Source organism: Amblyomma mixtum, chromosome 3, assembly GCF_055824585.1.
Source record: "Amblyomma mixtum isolate Tamu chromosome 3, ASM5582458v1, whole genome shotgun sequence".
Classification (NCBI taxonomy): Eukaryota; Metazoa; Arthropoda; class Arachnida; order Ixodida; family Ixodidae; genus Amblyomma; species Amblyomma mixtum.
The window spans coordinates 97,807,020-97,825,705 of NC_143014.1; the positions used below are offsets into that span (position 1 = coordinate 97,807,020).

The 18,686-nt window shown below is 50.3% G+C and overlaps 1 protein-coding gene and 1 pseudogene across 1 annotated transcript in view; one reads left to right on the forward strand and one right to left on the reverse strand.

The window, feature by feature from the left end:
* Positions 1-18,686, forward strand: part of sbm (L-type amino acid transporter sobremesa) — an 82,207-nt gene that overhangs the window by 49,067 nt on the left and 14,454 nt on the right. The window contains exons 2-3 of the mRNA XM_089580317.1: positions 11,058-11,228; positions 13,817-13,918. Of these exons, the coding sequence (XP_089436443.1) occupies positions 11,058-11,228; positions 13,817-13,918 (273 nt within the window). The remainder of the gene's footprint in view (positions 1-11,057; positions 11,229-13,816; positions 13,919-18,686) is intronic.
* LOC149351089 (uncharacterized) lies at positions 16,971-17,818 on the reverse strand (annotated as a pseudogene).

An 18,686-nucleotide genomic window follows, 5' to 3' on the forward strand; every position in this document is an offset into this window, starting at 1 on the left:
TCGTCCCGTGCCCGACGCATTGCGACCTCAAAATGCAAATTATTCTTGACGCAACATGCGTTCTGGTTCTTAGCTGAGCGCATTCTTTTATGGTAGATTATTAAGCAGACACGGACAGAGACCAGTGGAGACGCAGACAGCGCTCTGCATGGCGTACGTTCGTGTCTACCTGAGCTGTGACGCAGCGCAAGAGCTTCACCGTCCCCCACGCTCTCTTTCGTTCCCAGCGAGTCTTGCCATCGAGGAAGACTTTCGCGCGTTATTTCTCGCTCCGCATATTTCACTTGGCAACGCGCCATTTAGAAGAGACGCTAACGAACCCGTTTTTAAACAGCGAAAAATCGGCCCCGTTTACCCTTCGCCCGAGAGGAGCAAACAGGTGCGTGCTTTATTTAGCGATATGGGAATTCAGGAGTAAAAAGTAGAAGGGGAAGGGAGAAGAGCTGGACGCGTATCAGGCCTCGTGCGAGCGCTTTTCCCCGCCGACGGGGCTTCCAACGCGGTAATCCAAAGAACAGGCCTCGTGTAGCGAAGGTGGGCGTCGGGCGCGTGCCGGAAGCGACGCGTCGGCTTCGGTGCACCGGAAGCGCGTGTCCCGTGCACTGCTGCACAGCGCCGACGGCCCACGCGCTCTCCTTCGCGTTGTGCCGCCTCCGCGCCGGTGCACGTCGCGGCCCATCGGCTGTCCAAATTTACGGCCGTATATTCCCCTTTATAAGATGGTCGCAGTGCGCGCATCCCGCTGGCGCGAACCGGTTGCCAGCGGACTCGACTGCGCACGCGGAAAGGGAAGTCGCGAGACTGAGGCTGCTTTGCCCATTCGATGCTCGACGAGAGCCGAGTCAGCGCAAAAACAATTTTAGGCCGTCGGGACAGCCATCTTTGGCTTCGAGAACTCATCGCTACGCTTGGCGCCGCTCACTTAATACGGTCTTGCGGATGATGCAAGCATGAAACAAGATTGCAACGTTTCCAGATTATTCGCGACGCCTATAACACGATGCGCCGAGTGTATGGACTCCGAGGAACTCTGCGCGGCCACGCCAGTCGACCTGTCGCCCAAGGCGTCCTTGTCCTAAGTTTGAGGCACAACTCATTACCGGCGACGCCTGAGCACTCTTAACGCGCTTGAAAAAAAAAAAAAATCTTGGTGATTATTTCCTGACGGAGAGCCGAAATTCCTTTAGTGAACGAGAAGGAACGCCGTCGTACATGTACTACAGCGCATCGCAGGCTGCATCACCGCCTTTTTTACTGCAGATCGTCTGCGAAAGGTAGTTCGCGCCCACCGGGGCCGAATGCGCACGTGCCAGCAGGACTGCGACCAGGGTCCTGTGGCGCACCTTCGCGCGTGCACGCGCCTGAAGCGCCTTCTCAGACAGTCGGGGGCTGATGCGTGTACTGTGGCGTGCGAGGCATTTGAACCCATGCATGCTTACGGGGCGATGCGGGATGCCTGGCTGTATATTCCGCGCAGTAACTCGCATACATACGGGCAGCTGCTTGAGGGCAGGCAGCGAGCCCGGTCTCGTTGCCAAGGCGAGCGGCGGTGGGTTTGGTCGTTCGCCTTCCCCGACAGGGCCCGACGCCCCGGCTGTGTCAGGCGCGGTGGCTCACCGTGCGATCAGTCCGGAGCTCGGCGACGGATGGGCCGAGCGCCGGGCTGGTCGGCGGTAGGCGCTTGATTCGATTACGGCCGCTGGCATTCTTCCGGCCGAGTTTGGGTGGACAAATACTTCGATAAATGCCGGCGCCATGCATCCTTGAAAACGAGCGCCTGCTATGATGAGCTGGGAACGGCGTCTCGCAATCGACCCGGCGCCGCTGAAAGAGCCTCCCCCCTTCTTTATTTTTATTTATCCCCCAAGAGGCGAGCGCGACGGACGACGCCATACGCTCTGGCCGCCCTCACCGAAGGAGAACGAAAAGGAACCTGCCGCCGTTCCAAGAAAATCAAATCGGCCAACGCGTCGTCACTCCCCTTTCCTGCTCTCTTTTTTCCGACGTGAAAGGGAAAGCAAGAGAGCGAAACGAGTTTGCTAATTCCTCCGCCTCTGCCCCGCAGCCATTGCCTGAAATCGAGAAAGCATCTGGAACGTATACTGCGCCTCCCCTCAATATCGACGGTCGCGAAAGGTGTCATCTCCGGCTGAACTTGGATGCCGTGTAAGCAGCGTCCCTGGGTTATCAGAATCATGGCCGCGCGTGGAAGTAGAGAACCGTTTTCAAGTCCATAGAGCAGAAGCCATCGACTGGGGAGCGGTGCTCGTTTATTTTTCTTTCCACGGTCGCGCAGTAGATGTAACTTCCTCAGCATAATTCTTCTGCGAGACGTCTGAGTCATGGACCTAATTCGCTCTGCGTGGTGGCGTAATCTGCGACGATGCTCGTACTTGTCTCCCGACGAACTTTGCCATCGAGTGTAGGTCGTGGCCGTGGCAAGTAGACTCGGGGGTGTGTAGACAAGCAAACTAAGACCAAGCACGAGCCAATATAGCACGGAACTGTACGTACTTCAGGAAGCACGTAAATGCACAGTGCAACTGAAACACCTCACAGCGCTGTGCTAAGTTGTGCAGTGCTTGTTTGGTTTGGTTTGGTCATGTTTAACGTCCCAAAGCGATTCAGGCTGCGAGGGACGCCGTAGTTCAGGGCTCCGGATTTATTTCGACCGCTTGGGGTTCTTTAACGTGCACTGACATCACACAGTGCTTGGGCCTCTATAATTTCGCCTCCATCGAAATACGGCCGCCGCGCCCGGAACCGAACCCGCAACTTTCGGGTGAGCAGACGAGCACCATAACCACTGAAACACCGCGGTGGCTGAAGAAATAGCTTCGAAAGCCCCGGTACAGTTCGCGGCTGTGCGCAGTGCTGTGGTGCCCCTGTGTGGCCGGATGTTCGCGGTCCAAAACCGGAAGTTGTCGACATTCGTACAATTTTTTCCGTGTAAATGTCCTGACGCGAATAAATGAATAAATAAAACATCAAAGGGCCTGCCATTTTGTTTCCTGCGACCGTGCCGCTTCAGCAAGTCAACATATACCGCGAAAAAGACCACTTTCGACAGGGAATGCCATCGACGGTTATAGCGCTACGAACAATAGACACGGCAGCTTTTTTCCCGCTTCGGCAGCGTGTGTTACAGACACGCGCTCTGAAAAGCGATTTTTTTGAGCACCGTGCATCGTTCCGATCACTCGGAAGCAGCAGTTCTTTTACGCTCGCCCTTGCGTAGGTCGCATTGTGCTGCACCCGACCTCGACTGGGATGCACGTATGCGTCAAGCTCTTTTTTGCTCGGCGAATTCGGCTCGAGCTGGCCCTATCGGACGCGGCGCACGTTGCTGACGGGCTCCATAAATATTTTCGCGTACTCCACCGACGTCGCCACACCTAACCGACGTGCCAACGCCTCTGCCCAAGTGCCCATCATTGCATTACGACACGGCTGGGAGCGTAAAACGACAATTAGAGAAGGATAACGCGACGTCTTTGCACCGCTGCCGGCGAGGAGCCCCTCTCTCCTAACGGGGCACGCGAAACAAACAAGCGACGTCACACGCGAGCGAGCCGCAGTGCGGGAACAGCTGCGTGCACGCGCCATACGCCGGGCCGCGCAACGAGCGCGCGGCGGCAGCCGGCGCTCCGCGTTCACCTGGCGGCCACGCGTTTCCAGCTCGCTTTCGGCCGCCGTCGATATCGCGCCGTTCGTTGTGCGGAATCGAAGCGCTATAAAGTCGCGACGAGGCAGCGCGAGATGGTCGATAAGCACGATCGGGCGGATGCGAGGCTGCGCTGTCCCAAGGAGACACGGGGGTTGACTGGACGATTAGGCGGCCACTCTCGATGCGAGGGAAAAGGGGCAGCCGGTTTGCGCCGGCGGCCTCAGCTGCGTCCATGTGCATTCCGAGACGCGCGCGAAGAGACGCTTGCGCAGCAGCGGCTGCACCAGTCATCGGGGCATTTGGCCCCGGCTCAACATCGCGCGATGCTCGTCTTTGTGTTATACCGACCGACGGAGAGGGAAAACGAGAGCGGTTGCGACGCCGTTTAAGGGCTGGTTGCTAAACGCAGACGCAGCTGTGACGCAGATGCGTTCGCTGATCACCAGCAACGAAAGTGCCTGATCCAGTCTTCCGTGTGGGCCACCACCGACGCCGCGTTCGCATGGAGGTGTGTCGTCTCCCGAGAGCGTTGACGTCAGCGCCAGGAGCCGATGAACAGCCTTGGCCACGGATGCTGCGCGCTCGGCAGCGCGTGCAAGCGCATGCGTCATGCGACGAAGGCTGATACTGTTCCGCTGTTGACGAAGTCAACGCGGGCCTGTCGTGGTCGTATTGATTGACGTCGCTAACGAACAGTTCCAGGAGAGCCCCCGTGTCCGCACCAGGCGCCTTCCTGGTTCCGCGTTCTCCTCTCACAGATCCACCGATGCTCCTTTCTGCAACGTCTGAACAGAACTCAAGAACTCAAAAAGTCGATATGAACCGAGCAATCGAGGGATATGCATATACACTCTAAGTAGACCTAGTAAGTTGCGCCCTAAGAGAAAGTAAAAAACGCAGTCTGTTCTGAGAAAAGAAAAAAAAATGGCGCTTGCATTCGAAGAATCTGCATCAAGCCACAACTTCCAGAATTTAGTTCTTGTCCGAACGCTTGAGCGTGCGCATTCACAATCAGTGCAAAAGTTAGAAGCGTAAGCGCCTTCCAACCTAGATTATAACGCTAGTCCGATATCCATCATATCTTCAAAACTTTCTCCGCATAAAAACAGAAGACCTTCGGTGTTGTTCTTCAACGCAAAATTTATCTCCCTCTCTCCGTCCCTCTCCCAGATGCGTCCACGCGGAGCGCTTTTCTCTCGCGTGTGAGATTGCATCAGCCGTCTCCCAACGCTCTAGTCTCCGGGCGGTACCTCCTAAAGGAAGGGCTTCGCCACACGGCGGGCGCAGGTGATGTGGCAAAGCTTTTCTCGCGCAGCGCCACTCAGGACTCGAAGGGAGGGGGGCATCAGCGTTGCACATCGCTAAACGAGTCCCTTCGTGGCACATCGAAAGGGGCAACAAAGCGGAAAAAAGTTCAACGCTCCAGCAGTCATTTTGAACGGGCGCATGCTACGGATTCAACTTCACAGTGTCATGTACGGCGCATGTAGGTGCCACAGCAGCTCTCGAATGGTGTGCTTGCTGGCTTGTCAGGACTGTCACGGACGCGGCGGCTAAACAAGGGCGCCAACGAGTTGAACTGACGCGACTGCAGAGTGGATGCGGGCTAGCCGTATGTGCTTTTCTTTCCTTTTTTTTATTGTCACAGGCAACGTGGGCATGCGGGCACGGTTTAATTCCTTTAACGGTCGTGCTTATTTTATTGCCTTTCTTGCGTGCTTTTTATAGAAGGATCGCGTCGACGCACGAAAAGCAGTCAGGGTCGGAATTTCGAATGAACGCTACAATATTCACTGCACCGTGCTGCCAAAACGTTGGTGATTCTCATCAATAAACATACACGTGCCAAAGAACGAAGGAAAATTATGTTTTAAAACATTGATGTGCAGGGATCTTCGAAAGTCCCTTGTTGACAACGAACACAGATGGGTGTGGCTGCATCATTATCCATTTCAGACCGATAAACAGATTATCAGGGAAGTTCTAATTTGCTTGTGCAATTATTGCTCTTTAAGGTCGTGTGACATAATATATAGCATCAAAACAAAATAAAATGAAACCCGTAATTCTGACAATGAACCTACATATATGTGCGTGCGAACTTTGTTTCCTCACCATAGGTCAATGATACATCTAGTTACAGGACACTTCGGCTTCGGTCTTTGGTTTGAAAAAACTTAGAGCAGTTTCCTTCACATGGTCAAACACCAGTAAGCGTCACGCTAGCGTGCAAGGGACTTCGAACGCCACCCGAGAGGCCTTGAAGTGTGCGTCCTTTTGATGAAGCGATGAGGGAGCCCTTTCTGGGCGTTTTCTCTAACTAGCGATACGTTGCGTTTTGGGCGAGTTGGTTCTTCACGCTTTTGGAAATATTTGCGCACACACAAGACATGATGGCAAGAATAAAAGCGCAGCAAGACGACACAAAGAAGGAGCAAAAACGACAGGACACGCGCTATCCTGTCCTCCTTCTTTGTGTCGTCTTGTTTCGCTTTTATTCTTGCCAGCTATGAACCAACATGCCCCGGAGAGTGTTTTACACAAGACATGAAAGTGGACACACACAGGCGCAAACTTCTACTCTGAGCGAAAGACGGCCACGAGTGTTCTGCGCGCGATCGCCGTGACCGATCTTGGCTGAAACAAGAGCCTAGCACCTGGCGATGCGTACTACATGTGATTTCGCGTCGCCGCACATGCGCGCACTGTGCCTCGATCGGGTGGCACGTTGCCGCGTAAGCATCGTCGGCTCCGTTTGGCGGCGACCGTGTTCTTGGGTCGTGTCGGCAAGACGGCTTTGCCAAATTCTGTATCCTTTATTGGACTAAAGTAAAGCACCGCGAATGAAGGTGCCCGAAGGCGAAGCGAGGACGAGACAGAAAAGAGCGTTAAACTGACAACTGATTTTTGTTGAACGATAAGAACACAATTTATAGGAAAGCAGTGGTAATCAGGTGCAGTCAACGTCACATGGTGCAAAGGGCCATAAAAGCGATAAAGGACATAACAAGGTGGCAAGGCTAAAAGACGATGAAGTCTTAAAAGGAATGGTAAAAAATAATAATATACACTGGATGACTACATAAAATTTATTGTCACATGTTGTAAAGAGCCATAAAATCGATACAGGTACATCTATAACAAGGTGACAAGTGTAAAAAACAATAAAAAAGTACAAGTCTGTCTAAGAGGCTGGCAAAAAGGCACCGATCCCTGACGAGTGTCAGTCTCTCAAAAATCTGACAAAATGAAGGGTAGAAAAAATATACACCGAACGAATGTGACAAGTTGCAACTAAAAACTGCAACGACCTTAACAATAAAGACGATAAAACAGTGACTTTCAGTGAATCAGGCATGCGTGGTCGAAATTTAAAACTTCACAATGTTCTTCTAAAAAGGCGAGTTTACTCCCGTGACGTTGACTGCATTTGATTACCATGGCACTGCTTTTCTGTACATTGTATACGTTTCGCTCAATAAAAATCAGTTGTCAGTTCTGCGCTCTTTCCTGTCTCATCTTCGTTTCGCCTTCGGGGATCGTCATTCGCGCTGCTTTGCTTATTTATGTCAGCACGGAACCAACTAGCCCAGCAAAAAGTTCTACTCCAATACCTGTATGGAGTTGGTGCGAGAGGTCTAGATGCAGCCGCGCCACTTGGTGCTGCAGGAAGGCGGGGGCGTTTGTTGCTATGAGTTAAAAAGAAGGAAATAACCTACAAATAAAGTTTAGTTTATTTTCGCAGTTGTACGTGCAGCTGCATGATGCACGCGCCTGGAGGAAAAATGCTTTTTTTTTTTCATACGGCGACAACGCGGGATGGCGTGAAACTTGTTTCGAGGAAATAAAAGATTTATGGCAGAAAGGCGAAGTATAATAATCGGAAAACAAAGCCTGAAAGTTGTTGAAAACGCGTAACTGGCAAAATTGGCATGCGTGAACAGCTTCCCGACGATTTTAATCGAATTGGTTGTACGTTCAGATTGGGTCTCGCTTGAAGTAAGGCACTTGCGTCGTTGTTTATTTTGTTAGTACTTCAATGTTAAAGCCCAGTCTCCCAGAGATGCCTGTGACTGCTCTAACAGTGATCGGTGAGATTACAAACAGCTTAAAATAGATGCACGGGCAAACATAGAACTGCTTTTCAGACATCGGGCTAGCCCTCGCGTGTTTCAGTCTCTTCAAAGCTCTGCAATGTGACTCGCGTACACGCTGATAGGATAGATACCGACGTATGTCAGCGCCCTGGTTTAAAGGCAACTTATCGAAGAAATGTGATACTTGGAAGAGTTAAACATCGATTCCAAGAAGGAGAAGGCAGGCAGCACCAGCGCGTGTATCTTAAACTTGCAGTTGACGCTAATGAATGGCACAGCAAAGTCAGCTGCAATGCTTCCTGCATTTAGGGAATGGTGCAAGGTTCGGCGCCGTTTCTTTTTGCTTCGTTTACATAAACCGGCGAGAGTACCAGAGGAGCCGCGCTGCCGATCAGACCACTGAACGCGGCGGCGAAGGTTTCAGATGCCTCCAGACAGGCAGCACGCATCCGGCCCGCTTGAAGAAGCATCGTGGTCATATTACCGGCCTGTCTTTGCAAGCGGTACGCATGGTGCTATGCAATCCTGAGATAAGGGGTATGAGGGAGAGTGAAATACAATGACACCACTTTGGATGACGGGAAAAACTAAAGAATAATGTCAGAGAGATGTCGTAGTCAAGTTCCAATTTATGTACATTACTTTTCTTTACGGATAGGGGCACGAATCGCACTGTATTTAACTGCCATTTCACAGCCAATGTTCTGTCCTTGTCTGGAGCCAGACCGTGTCCTCGAGTAGCCGTAAAGTGGCATCACGGGGCGCCCAGATAATTCCGGTGTTGTCATGTTGGTGCACATAGTCATCTGAGTACATAAAGCATATATATATATATACACAGTCGACGACAGCCGAGCCCCTGTCTTCCCTGGAAGACATCGAGATGCGCAGTACTTCGGCAAGAGGAGAGTATCAGCGCTTTTTACTCGTATCGTCGACGTTGACGGAGCGTCTCGCTTCCTCTGTGTTCTAGCGCGGTTGGTTCTGTACTCGAAAAGCGGAGTACAGACAAAACAAAATCGAGCAAAGTGCAGAATCGGGACCCTCTGCGTCGTCGGAGCGTCAGCAGAGCTTCGAGTTGCGGGTCTGCAGATATTAACAGCAACCATAGAGGTCGTCTCGTATTTGCCGCACGAAGCCCATTCCATGCTCAGCATGCATTCACGCGTTTCGTGCGTCTCTCTCCTTTGTCACTGGCCTTGCGGGTCGATGACGCGATCGATGGGCTTTCTGGGGGGAAAGCAGCGCTTCGCTCCCGCGGTCTGGCTTCCTGGTGAAGGCGACCAGAGCAGAAGCGGGCGGTACACAATGTGCTACACGCGAAATCGATCGACCGCTCCACGCTGAGGCGAAAGCATTCGCGCACAAGTGTGCACTTGACCGCGCGTGCTCGCCTGCTTTATAAACAGCAACCACTCGAGCGCCAGCTGCTGCTCCAGCCTTCACTGCCTATAAAGATGCTTCACGTAACGTGAACCTTTCTAGAATGACGCTGTGTGCTTGTGCGTGTGTGTACGCGACACGCAGGCTTTTTCACGCAAAGCATTAAGGTGAGAAAAATAACCGGGTGCACTTGAAGAACTTAGGTACGAATGATGCGAAAGCAATGCAATTTTATTCTATTATATTCCAATTCCATTCAAATTTTATTACAATTCTATTGAATTCTGTTCCAATTCTATCGCAATTATATTCCGACGCCGCGGTGGCTCAGTGGTTATGGCGCTGGGCTGTTGACCCGAAAGATGCGGGTTCGATCCCGGCCGCGGCGGTCGAATTTCGACGGAGGTGTAATTCTAGAGGCCCGTGTACTGTGCGATGTCAGTGCGCGTTAAAGAACCCCAGGTGGTCGAAATTTCCGGAGCCCTTGACTACGGCGTCCCTCATAGCCTGAGTTGCTTTGGGACGTCAAACCCCAGTAAACCAGCCATTATATTCCAATTCTATTCTATTCCTTTCTAGTTGGCACAGTTGTAAGTACTACTACCGATTATTACCGGTTGACGTTCCCCCCCCCCCCCCGCCTTTGATGACGTCACACCGTTTTGGCCAAACACGCGATTTGTAACACCGCCACATTTTGGGCGACGCCGGGCTTTCGTATCGATGAGCTATCCCATGCCTTTGCATTTATAAGCTAGTTTCAGCAATGTTTCCAGCAAGGGGCGTCTTCCTTCTTAAGCAGAAATCCGTGCTTAGTGACCAATGTCTGCCCCTGAGTCTGCATAAGACAACCACTTTGACGCGTTGCTGATGGCAAGCCCCTCCAGTCAGCATGAACTGGCCTTATAATGTGTAACTTGTTATATTTCGTGTCCCAGTCTTCAGGGAATTTTCTGCGAGAGCAGGCCAAAACGCTCGCTTACTGAGATTCCGGTGCAAGAACTCCAGGTAGTTGAAGTCAATACTGAGCCCTCAAGTACGCTGCACAACCCATGGTACGCTTCAGAAAGTAAAACAACACTCACTGACAAACCTTACGCCAGTGCCTGCTTAATGAGATCTGGATCTCTAGGATTTCTTGCAAGTGAATCCACTTGTTGCTTGCCGTCGACGCCTGCGTGGTTGTATACACCCAGCATAAAACCATTTCAGAGACCGCTGTACTCATGGTGGGGCGCGAGTTTATTTGCTGCTTTGCGGCTGGTGCACTGCGGTTCTCAAGGGATCGGTCGGCTGACAAAATAAAGCAACACTGCTGTGCCTGGATTTCAGAAATACAAGTTTAAATCCGCTTCAGTGGTCCATTTACTTTTCCTGCCCATTGTGCATACTCGGAGGCTTTGCCCGTTTCCACATGCTAAAATGAACTTTACTGTAACGAAAATCGGGCATGATTACTGACGGACGCCTGCTGCACATATTGCTAAGTTTTATTAAAAACCGCCACAGTGGCCAGGGCGCTTAGTTGTTGAGCACGCGATCGCGGGATCGAATCCCTGCCTCATTTCGACTGCCTCATTTTGACACCGAACGCTAAAGGGACCAAGTATGCTGTGCGACGTCAGTGTGTGTGAAATAACCCCAGGCGGTCTCAGTTAATTCGCAGACCTCCACTATCGCATCCCTTATAGTCCATGTGCAGTTCAAAGAGTTATAAGCTCCTATGTGTCCTCTCCTCCGGCCGCCAAGATTTCTGCCGCGTCGTGAAGTGCCGCTCTTCTGTCATCGTCCTAAATCGCTCAAAAGTGACAACTCTCCCCTGTGCAGTGAATTTGCCCGGCAGCCAACCCGGTGGTCTGGCAACCTTTGACTGTGTACTCTACAGAGTGGCGTGTGTCTGTGCCGTGCAGTGTACAGGCCCACCACGGCGCCGCTGGACCAGGCCAACGGCCACGTGGCTGCCAATGGAGCGGTGCCCGAGGACGACGTGGTCTCCGTCGCATCACAGCAGGGCGCCGTGCAGCTCAAGCGCCGTGTGGGACTGCTCAGCGGCGTCGCGCTCATCGTGGGGACCATGATCGGTGAGCGACGCGCTGTGAGGGCCGAACGACGCTGTTTGTTGCTCAGCATTTTCTCCGCGAATATTCGTCAGCCCTTTGGAGCAATGCCAGGCGCTGTGTACCCAGGTTTCTGTGCCACGCGCGGCTGAAACGTGGTGCGGACACGTCGTATAGGGGATTATCGAATCTATTGAGGAGATTGCTTTGTAGAACTTGTGTGTGTCTCGTCTCGTACCTGTCAGCTCCTGTGCCTTGTAATAACGTTAACTGACTTTACTGGGTGTAAATGAAGGAAGCCAACACAATTTCATGTGACGCCAGCCACTGATGGAAGATAGGGGCCGTACAGTTGAGGCACATATTGAGTATAGGTTCTTGTAGAGATGCGACCGAATTTCCTTCATGGCGACACGTAATACTGCACCGTAAGGTGCGAAGAAACTTCTCAAACGATCTTAGGCTTCCCACAACCACTCTTTATTAGGAATACAGTGTTATCTTTCGAAATGAAAGGCGATAATTCCAGCGCCGACAAACACCGCGGCGTAAGCCTAACCTCAAAAACACTCCTTGGTCAAGCGCAGAAGATAAAAAAAGTAGCACACTTTGAGCAGTTCAGGCATTTCGTATTGTTCGTGGCCCCGTCACGGTGCTGCGACTGATGTCTGCTCCGATCATGCAAGGAAGTCGAGAGGGAAGCACATTTTCCCCAGTGGTGTCACTGCGGCTTCGGGCGTGCTTGCATTTTCATTTCCCCAGAGCGATTCTAGCGCATGCTTTGCCAGTACGCCACATGGTACGATTAATGACGAGGATAGGCAGAGCTCGCGCGAGTGAGGGCGTATATACCTGGTTTACCTTTAGACAGCTACGCTATGAAAAGTTTCTTCTCATCTACACATCATTTGCGATACACTATGGCGCTTCTTTCCTCAGGCCCAATATTTCTCACACGGAATGATGCTCATTCTTGGGTAGGGAAACCGAGGTGTACGAAGGGCGAGTAAGACTTGCGGCTATCTTATCGTGCAGCAGAAGAAAAATATAGCAAAGATAAATAATTCTGGCGTTTCTGGTTTCATGTGACCCGATATAGCGGGCTATCGTTTCACGTGCACGTTGAGTGTGTAAGTATCGGCACTTATGAGTGCCGGAGACCAGCAGAGCACGCTCCGCTCCGAACGAGAAGCGTCTCAAGTGGACGCGCGCTTTGAGCCAGATAGCGGTTTCTTCGCCGACGGGGCTGTCGAGTACGCTTTCTTACGAGATGCGACCACCTTAAGTACGAGGGGCCGATATGGTCTGAAGGAAAGCCATACACTGCTTCGGCTGAATGAAAATAAAATAAAAACGACCTGCGCTCTAGTTTGCCAAAAGGCACTGTAGCTCTGTGACCGAGTGTATCTTTGTCAGGCCCCGCGTACATTGTAATGCGCATAAGCCTTTTATGTTGGAAAAAAAAAAATGCCACTTGTGCAGCCATATTGCTACTGGAAGTCAGAGAGCACTCACTGTGCTTCCATGTCGTCGCCTTTTCAAGAACTGTGTAACAGCATAGGGCAGAAAGCTTGCAAGTTGGCTGCTTCGTCTAAATCAGATTCCTTTGGCCAGCGGCCAAATAACTCCCAAGTTTCTCGTGCGTCATCACGAGATTATGTGTTTTTTTATTTAAATATGCATTCTGTCGTGCATGTATTTAACTAAATATACGTCGTAAGACGTTGTTGCATGTTTCTCTCGGCACTGAGTCCCGTATAGAAGAGAGCATGGAGAAAAATCATCGAGGAAGAACTGTTGGACCAGCGGCTACAAATTTTCTGTACAACCATGGGAACACCCAGACGAGAAATGCACTTGAATTAACGCTGACAAGCCGAACTTTTGCTCGGGTCTGACGAGGATATGCACACAAATGCCAGTGCGCTGTTTTCATGTTAATGACTCTTGTTGGAATCGTTTTCCGTTGATGCTTATGTTCGACGGAATGTCCCAGCGACTCCTCTGCGCACACACGAAGCGGCCCGAACTCTTGTAAAATTGAGACATAAACTAAAGGAGACATAAAAATTGCAAGGAAGAATAATTGCAGCATTGCTAATGTATGCCGAACAGTGGACTAATGTAACGAACAGGGCAGTGGAACTGAATAGTTTATGAGAAAGCCTCAATATGGTGTATAAATACCCCTCACAGTTGATCGATATCGCGAAGTAATCAGTGAGCGCTATGGTCGCCATGTATGATAGAAAGCAAATGTAGAGGTCGACCTGCTATCTCGAAGTAAGAAAGGAAACGAAATGAACTTTTTCTCAAGCAGCTAAGAAAACGTGTTTCACTACGGCATCTCTCACCGCAAACTATCGGAAGCAGAATGACCAGAGGTCATAAAACCGAGGTCACAAATTCCTAGGCGCGAAAATGTTCGCGAAAAAGTGCTACTGTGGCAGTTAGTGACCCTACAACATGAGACAGTAGACTGTAAGCCTGCTGTGTGCACACTCCTGGGCAATACCCGGATGACACGGAGGCCCGTATTGAGCGATATACCCAAGAACGAATGCAATGAACACGGCGGTTTTACACAAAAACTCTGTGACGGTTGTTCGCAGGTTCGGGTATCTTCGTGTCGCCTAAAGGCGTGCTCGAGCGGTCGGGCTCCGTGGGACTCAGCCTGATCGTGTGGGCCGGCTGCGGCGTCCTCTCCCTCTTCGGTAAGTGAGGCACGCCACTGCAAGCGGACAGTGTTTTTGCTAAGTGACGCCATCCCGGGTGCAGGCCATGCATCTGTGCATGCCACGTGCAAAGTTTTGTGGTCGACAACTTCAGGCATGGCCTTCATTCATTTTTAATTTTAGCCCACGCTGCAGACACGATGAAAGCTATTATGCGTTGTGGTGTGTTAGAATTATGCGTCTTACTGCGGTAAATTATTGAAAAAAAATGGCGCACCATTTAGCGTGGTTAGGCCAAATGCAAATTAGGTGCGCTAGCACTTCGGTTTCCACTTCGGTTGCGGTTCCAGGCTCGGTTTTTAAGGTCAAGCAGGCTTCAGACAAAGATCGGCGAAATCGCGCTTAAGCTCCGCCTTAAGGGTATGACGTGATAGCTTTAATGAGTTAATGCCCATACATGCGGAATTGGTCATTCTCGACTTTGCACTCATAGATCGCTGGAAAGCCTCATGCCACTCCTGGCGCACTGGTGCAGCGGTTAAGCGATGCGCCACTGCCCTGCGATGGCAGGTGCTGCCACCGGTGGGGCTTGTGCGACCCACGTTGCTCTTCCCGTGGCCTCCGCGATCGCAGCACGCTTTTGCTCCGGCCATCCCATTCGCACGGAGAGATTGTAATTTGAGAGAGCGGTGCGACCGCTCCTCTCGCCGCACGGTGGCGCGCTTACCCCATGCGCGCTAGGGTGCCTCGATGCGCGCGCGCCCTCTCGAGGGTGAAGTCACCCTTTGGGAGGGCGAGTGCCGCCTCGCCGGCCGTGACAGTCCATCGGCGGCCATCTTCATGCCCTTACTCGCGGCGGCGCGGCGGCCGTAACACGTGCGTTCGCTTTGTCGCCTTTTCTCTTGGTGCTGACCGGGCGCACATCGAAAAATGCCGGGTTGTTGTGCGCCGTAGTGCACCACCACCTACAAGAAGTGTTGCTGGGAAACGAGGAGTACGATTTTTTTCTTACCAGCAGACTCTCACAGGATTGTCTCGAGAACCTCTTTTCGGTGGTTCGACTGAGAAAACCTGTGCCCAGTGCGTATGACATGAAATGCGCTCTGAGGCTTGTGTGCGTGGGCCAGTTTTTATTTACCCCACGGACGACGAGCTACGATCTCGATGACCGCGAATGTCTGGTAGACCTTCTCTCCCAGGCAAAGAAAGAAAGGACAGAAGTGGAAGCTGATGAGAATTTCTGAGTTATTTAACTCAGAAATTCTGTTCATTGAAGAACTGTCCACAACAGAGTTCAGCATTCTACACTACATAGGAGGCTTCATTTTGAAAGGAATCTTGCCGTCTGTCAGCTGCCAGCAATGCGAGGATGCGCTATAGTGATGAACATGCCTCTCTGACTGCTCTGAAGGAATATGTGTCAGAAGGCGACAACCTAACTTATCCCAGTAATGACGTGATGCACATGCTCAAAATCTACGAGAAGCACTTTGTTGGAATAAACTAATGCCGCACAGGCAAACTAGTGATAAGGAAGTCACCTCTCCGCTCACAGCATACCTAGGAAAGGTCTGCTGCATGCAAGCATACCGACCGCGCTTGAAGTTCTGAGCAAGCCATGATGAAGAAGTCCGGAAAACGCTGACCGACAGGTACGCAAGATTGAGACTGCGCATCTTCCTCCGACACCTTCAAAAAGCTCGTCTTAACGGTCACGCGAGCAAGACGTATTTAACCTAAGCTGCTATCCACACTGAAGTACACCCATGCTGCTAGCACCAGCAGAGTTCCTATTTTTACACCTAATAAGTGTCCTAATTTGCATTGTTAGTCTTGCATTGACTCCAGGTTTTGAAGACAAGGATGATCTGTGCAAACATGCCTTCAAAGTACCCTGAAATATTTTTCAGGGCAAATAAAGAACTTTCATGGTTATAAACAATATTAATGATTGTTTGGTTTCAACTAACCTCTGATCGCGGCAATAGATTGTTACTTTGTCTTAAGAACACTGTCTTCAGTGTACGTTGAATTATACTAATGCAGTCGACTAATTAGTTTGACCTATCAATGACACCAAAATTTCGATTCCACTCGAGTATAAACGGATGTATTCTCACTGCGACTAATAACTTTCCTTATCATTTGACCAATATACAGTGGTCCCGCCAAGTTCCAATGGCCGACTGCATGCATATAAAAATGCCTGGAGATATTTGGAGTTTTCAGTGCACAATGCATGCATGCGCGGCCCAGGTACTGCGATATTTGGTTCGTGTACGTGTGGCGAATGCGCTGGCTTTTATTTCTTAGGACAAGGTACGTAAAGCACATTAATCTTTTTTCTTCAAAAAATTGTCATTCTATTACTGAGGTTGACAATAAATGTGATTAAGGCAATTGGAGCGTTCTTAATTTGTTACACATTTGAGTGATTGAATGCAATCTAGCTGCTTATGATATTGCTGTCATTATTAATTTATTTTAAACCTGCAGTTATGTTCCTAGTGCGCTCTATTAACTCTTTCCAATCTAGCACCCGAGTCGCCGTGTGCTAGGAGAAACGTTGGACAGTTGTCCCTTACAAGCCTATTCTGCTTAAACTTCATTAGAGAAGGCGTGAAACGCAGTTGTGTTTTCTTTTGGTCGCTAAGACAAGCGCGCTTTTGCAGCGGCCAGTGCAGAAAGCCTGTTGGCGCACGCCCCGCGCCTTTGAACTGGGCATGGCAATGGCGGCCGCCGTAGCAGACGACGCAGTTGTCTTCACCCTCAGCGGAGCGCGCGCACATCGAGGCACCCTAATGCGCGCTTTCCCTGAGGCGGTAGTGCGTAGACCGCGAAAACGCAGTAGTCGCAGGCCTGTGTGCGATGCGCGCTAGAAAATTACCGCACAGGAGCGCCGGCAAAGAACAAGGTAGCTTGCTGGTATAATATCTTCCTAAATTCGGAAGCAGACTTAGGACCGAGATGAAGCAGATCGTCATAAGAGCGTTTTTTTATTTGTGCAGTTGTATATGTCACCAAACATGAATTACTTTACATTTGAACACAGCAGCTATATTAATTTTGCTATCCCTGTAAACGTTAGTTTAGAGCCTTAAATTATATATAGAGATCAGAGTTCTGTCGGTTTTCCTGTGTAGCAATGGTATTTGATTTGAACTTTAATGCATCCAATAACCGTTTGCTTTCGGCGCTTGTAGATATCACTCAATTCCTTTTTCCCTGTCGAATGTTGGGCAGGACCTTGCACAACAGCCTGCAATGCATAAGGTTTTTTGGCGCATATAGCCTGAACCGAGGAGCATTTACATTTTTTTTCTCGCGCGCTGCAAGCAAAAAGGAGGACAAATAAAATTATTTGGAAATACATAGGATACGCAATGCTTTATTTACGCAGATTAAACCAGATCAATAATGTTTCTCGCATAGTGTTCATTCTAAACACGCAGCACTTTCCTGTGGAGCGGCTTGATGGCGAGCTTTTTTTTTGCGGTATATGCTCCCATATAGTCTGTGACAGTAGCTCCTACGTTAGGTAAGAGTGGCCTCACGAAATTATCGAACACCACAGATACTGTGCTTGCGGCGTGGTCCTCCCTTGATTTGCAAACAAAAAGGGAGCACTGCCGGATACTATAGCTGCAGCCAGCTGCTGCCGCACGTTGCTTATTTTTATATGCGGCGGGGAAATATCAATAGCCTTCTGGTGGCCACCAGAACACTGACTAACTCTGATTTTGGGTAGGTTAATCCCCCCCTTGACTGTAGGCTAATGAGTAAGCAACGGACTAGACCAATCTGACTGGTGGAGGGCAGGCCAGGAGCTGCACCTTCTGCATTCTTCAAGAGCTCTCACCACGAAATGCTGGCATTTGTGATGCCTGATGGCGGCCGCCGCAGTGAAATAGAAAATGCCCATATAAGTATATCGACCATGGTCCCGACCTAGACATTCTGCAATGTATTGCAAAATTTTCAAATCATGGCATTGTTGCCACTCAGTTATTATAGCCTTAACATAAAGCAAAGTGGTCGCTTTTTGGTTGCACTTCATGGGTGGAGTAGGTGAACGAGTGGGAACTCACGAGGCATCGCTTTCAAGAATGCGAAGAAAAAACTCAGCGCGATGGCATGCAATTTAGACGACATGTCGCGACGAGCAAGTATTGCCCCCATCAACTCTTAAATTACCACAAAAGCTGCATGCTGAAGACATTCGCAACTGTTTAACAATGTACCTCAACTTCTTTGTCACTTCAGGAAAGAGTCATCAAAAAACTGCCTGCGTATTCCTAGTCATTCAGCGTAGAAGCGCGCCAACAAAGCTGGTGCATCGGCTGAAAGTGCAGGCAGCAGGGTTGCCAGGTCCTAATCTCAAAAAATAGCCACGAAAATGATAAAAGTAGCCAAAAAAGTAGCCAATCCACGGCCACGGTCTCAAGAGTAGCCAGAATTGGCGCCAAGACACCACAAAAACGTCACCAGAGGCAGGAAATTTACAGTTTAAAGACAGAGGGAACTTTCCTCCAAGACAGAGGGCAACCTATGGGGCAACAGTGCTTGTAAATAACTTGGAAGCATAAGAGGTATTTATGACATGACTTGCAAAGTGACCAGAACAAATCATTTTCTCTTCGGCAGAGCAAATACTTTGTGTTCTTTTGACGCAGTCATAGTTATTAATTCGTGAGCGTTAGAGGGGACATGTCGCGATTTCGTGATGGGTAAACAAAGTGAAGCCCTACGTGAAGCCCTTGTGAGTCCTACGTGAAGGCGTACGTAGAACTTTAGGTGTGAAGCCCTG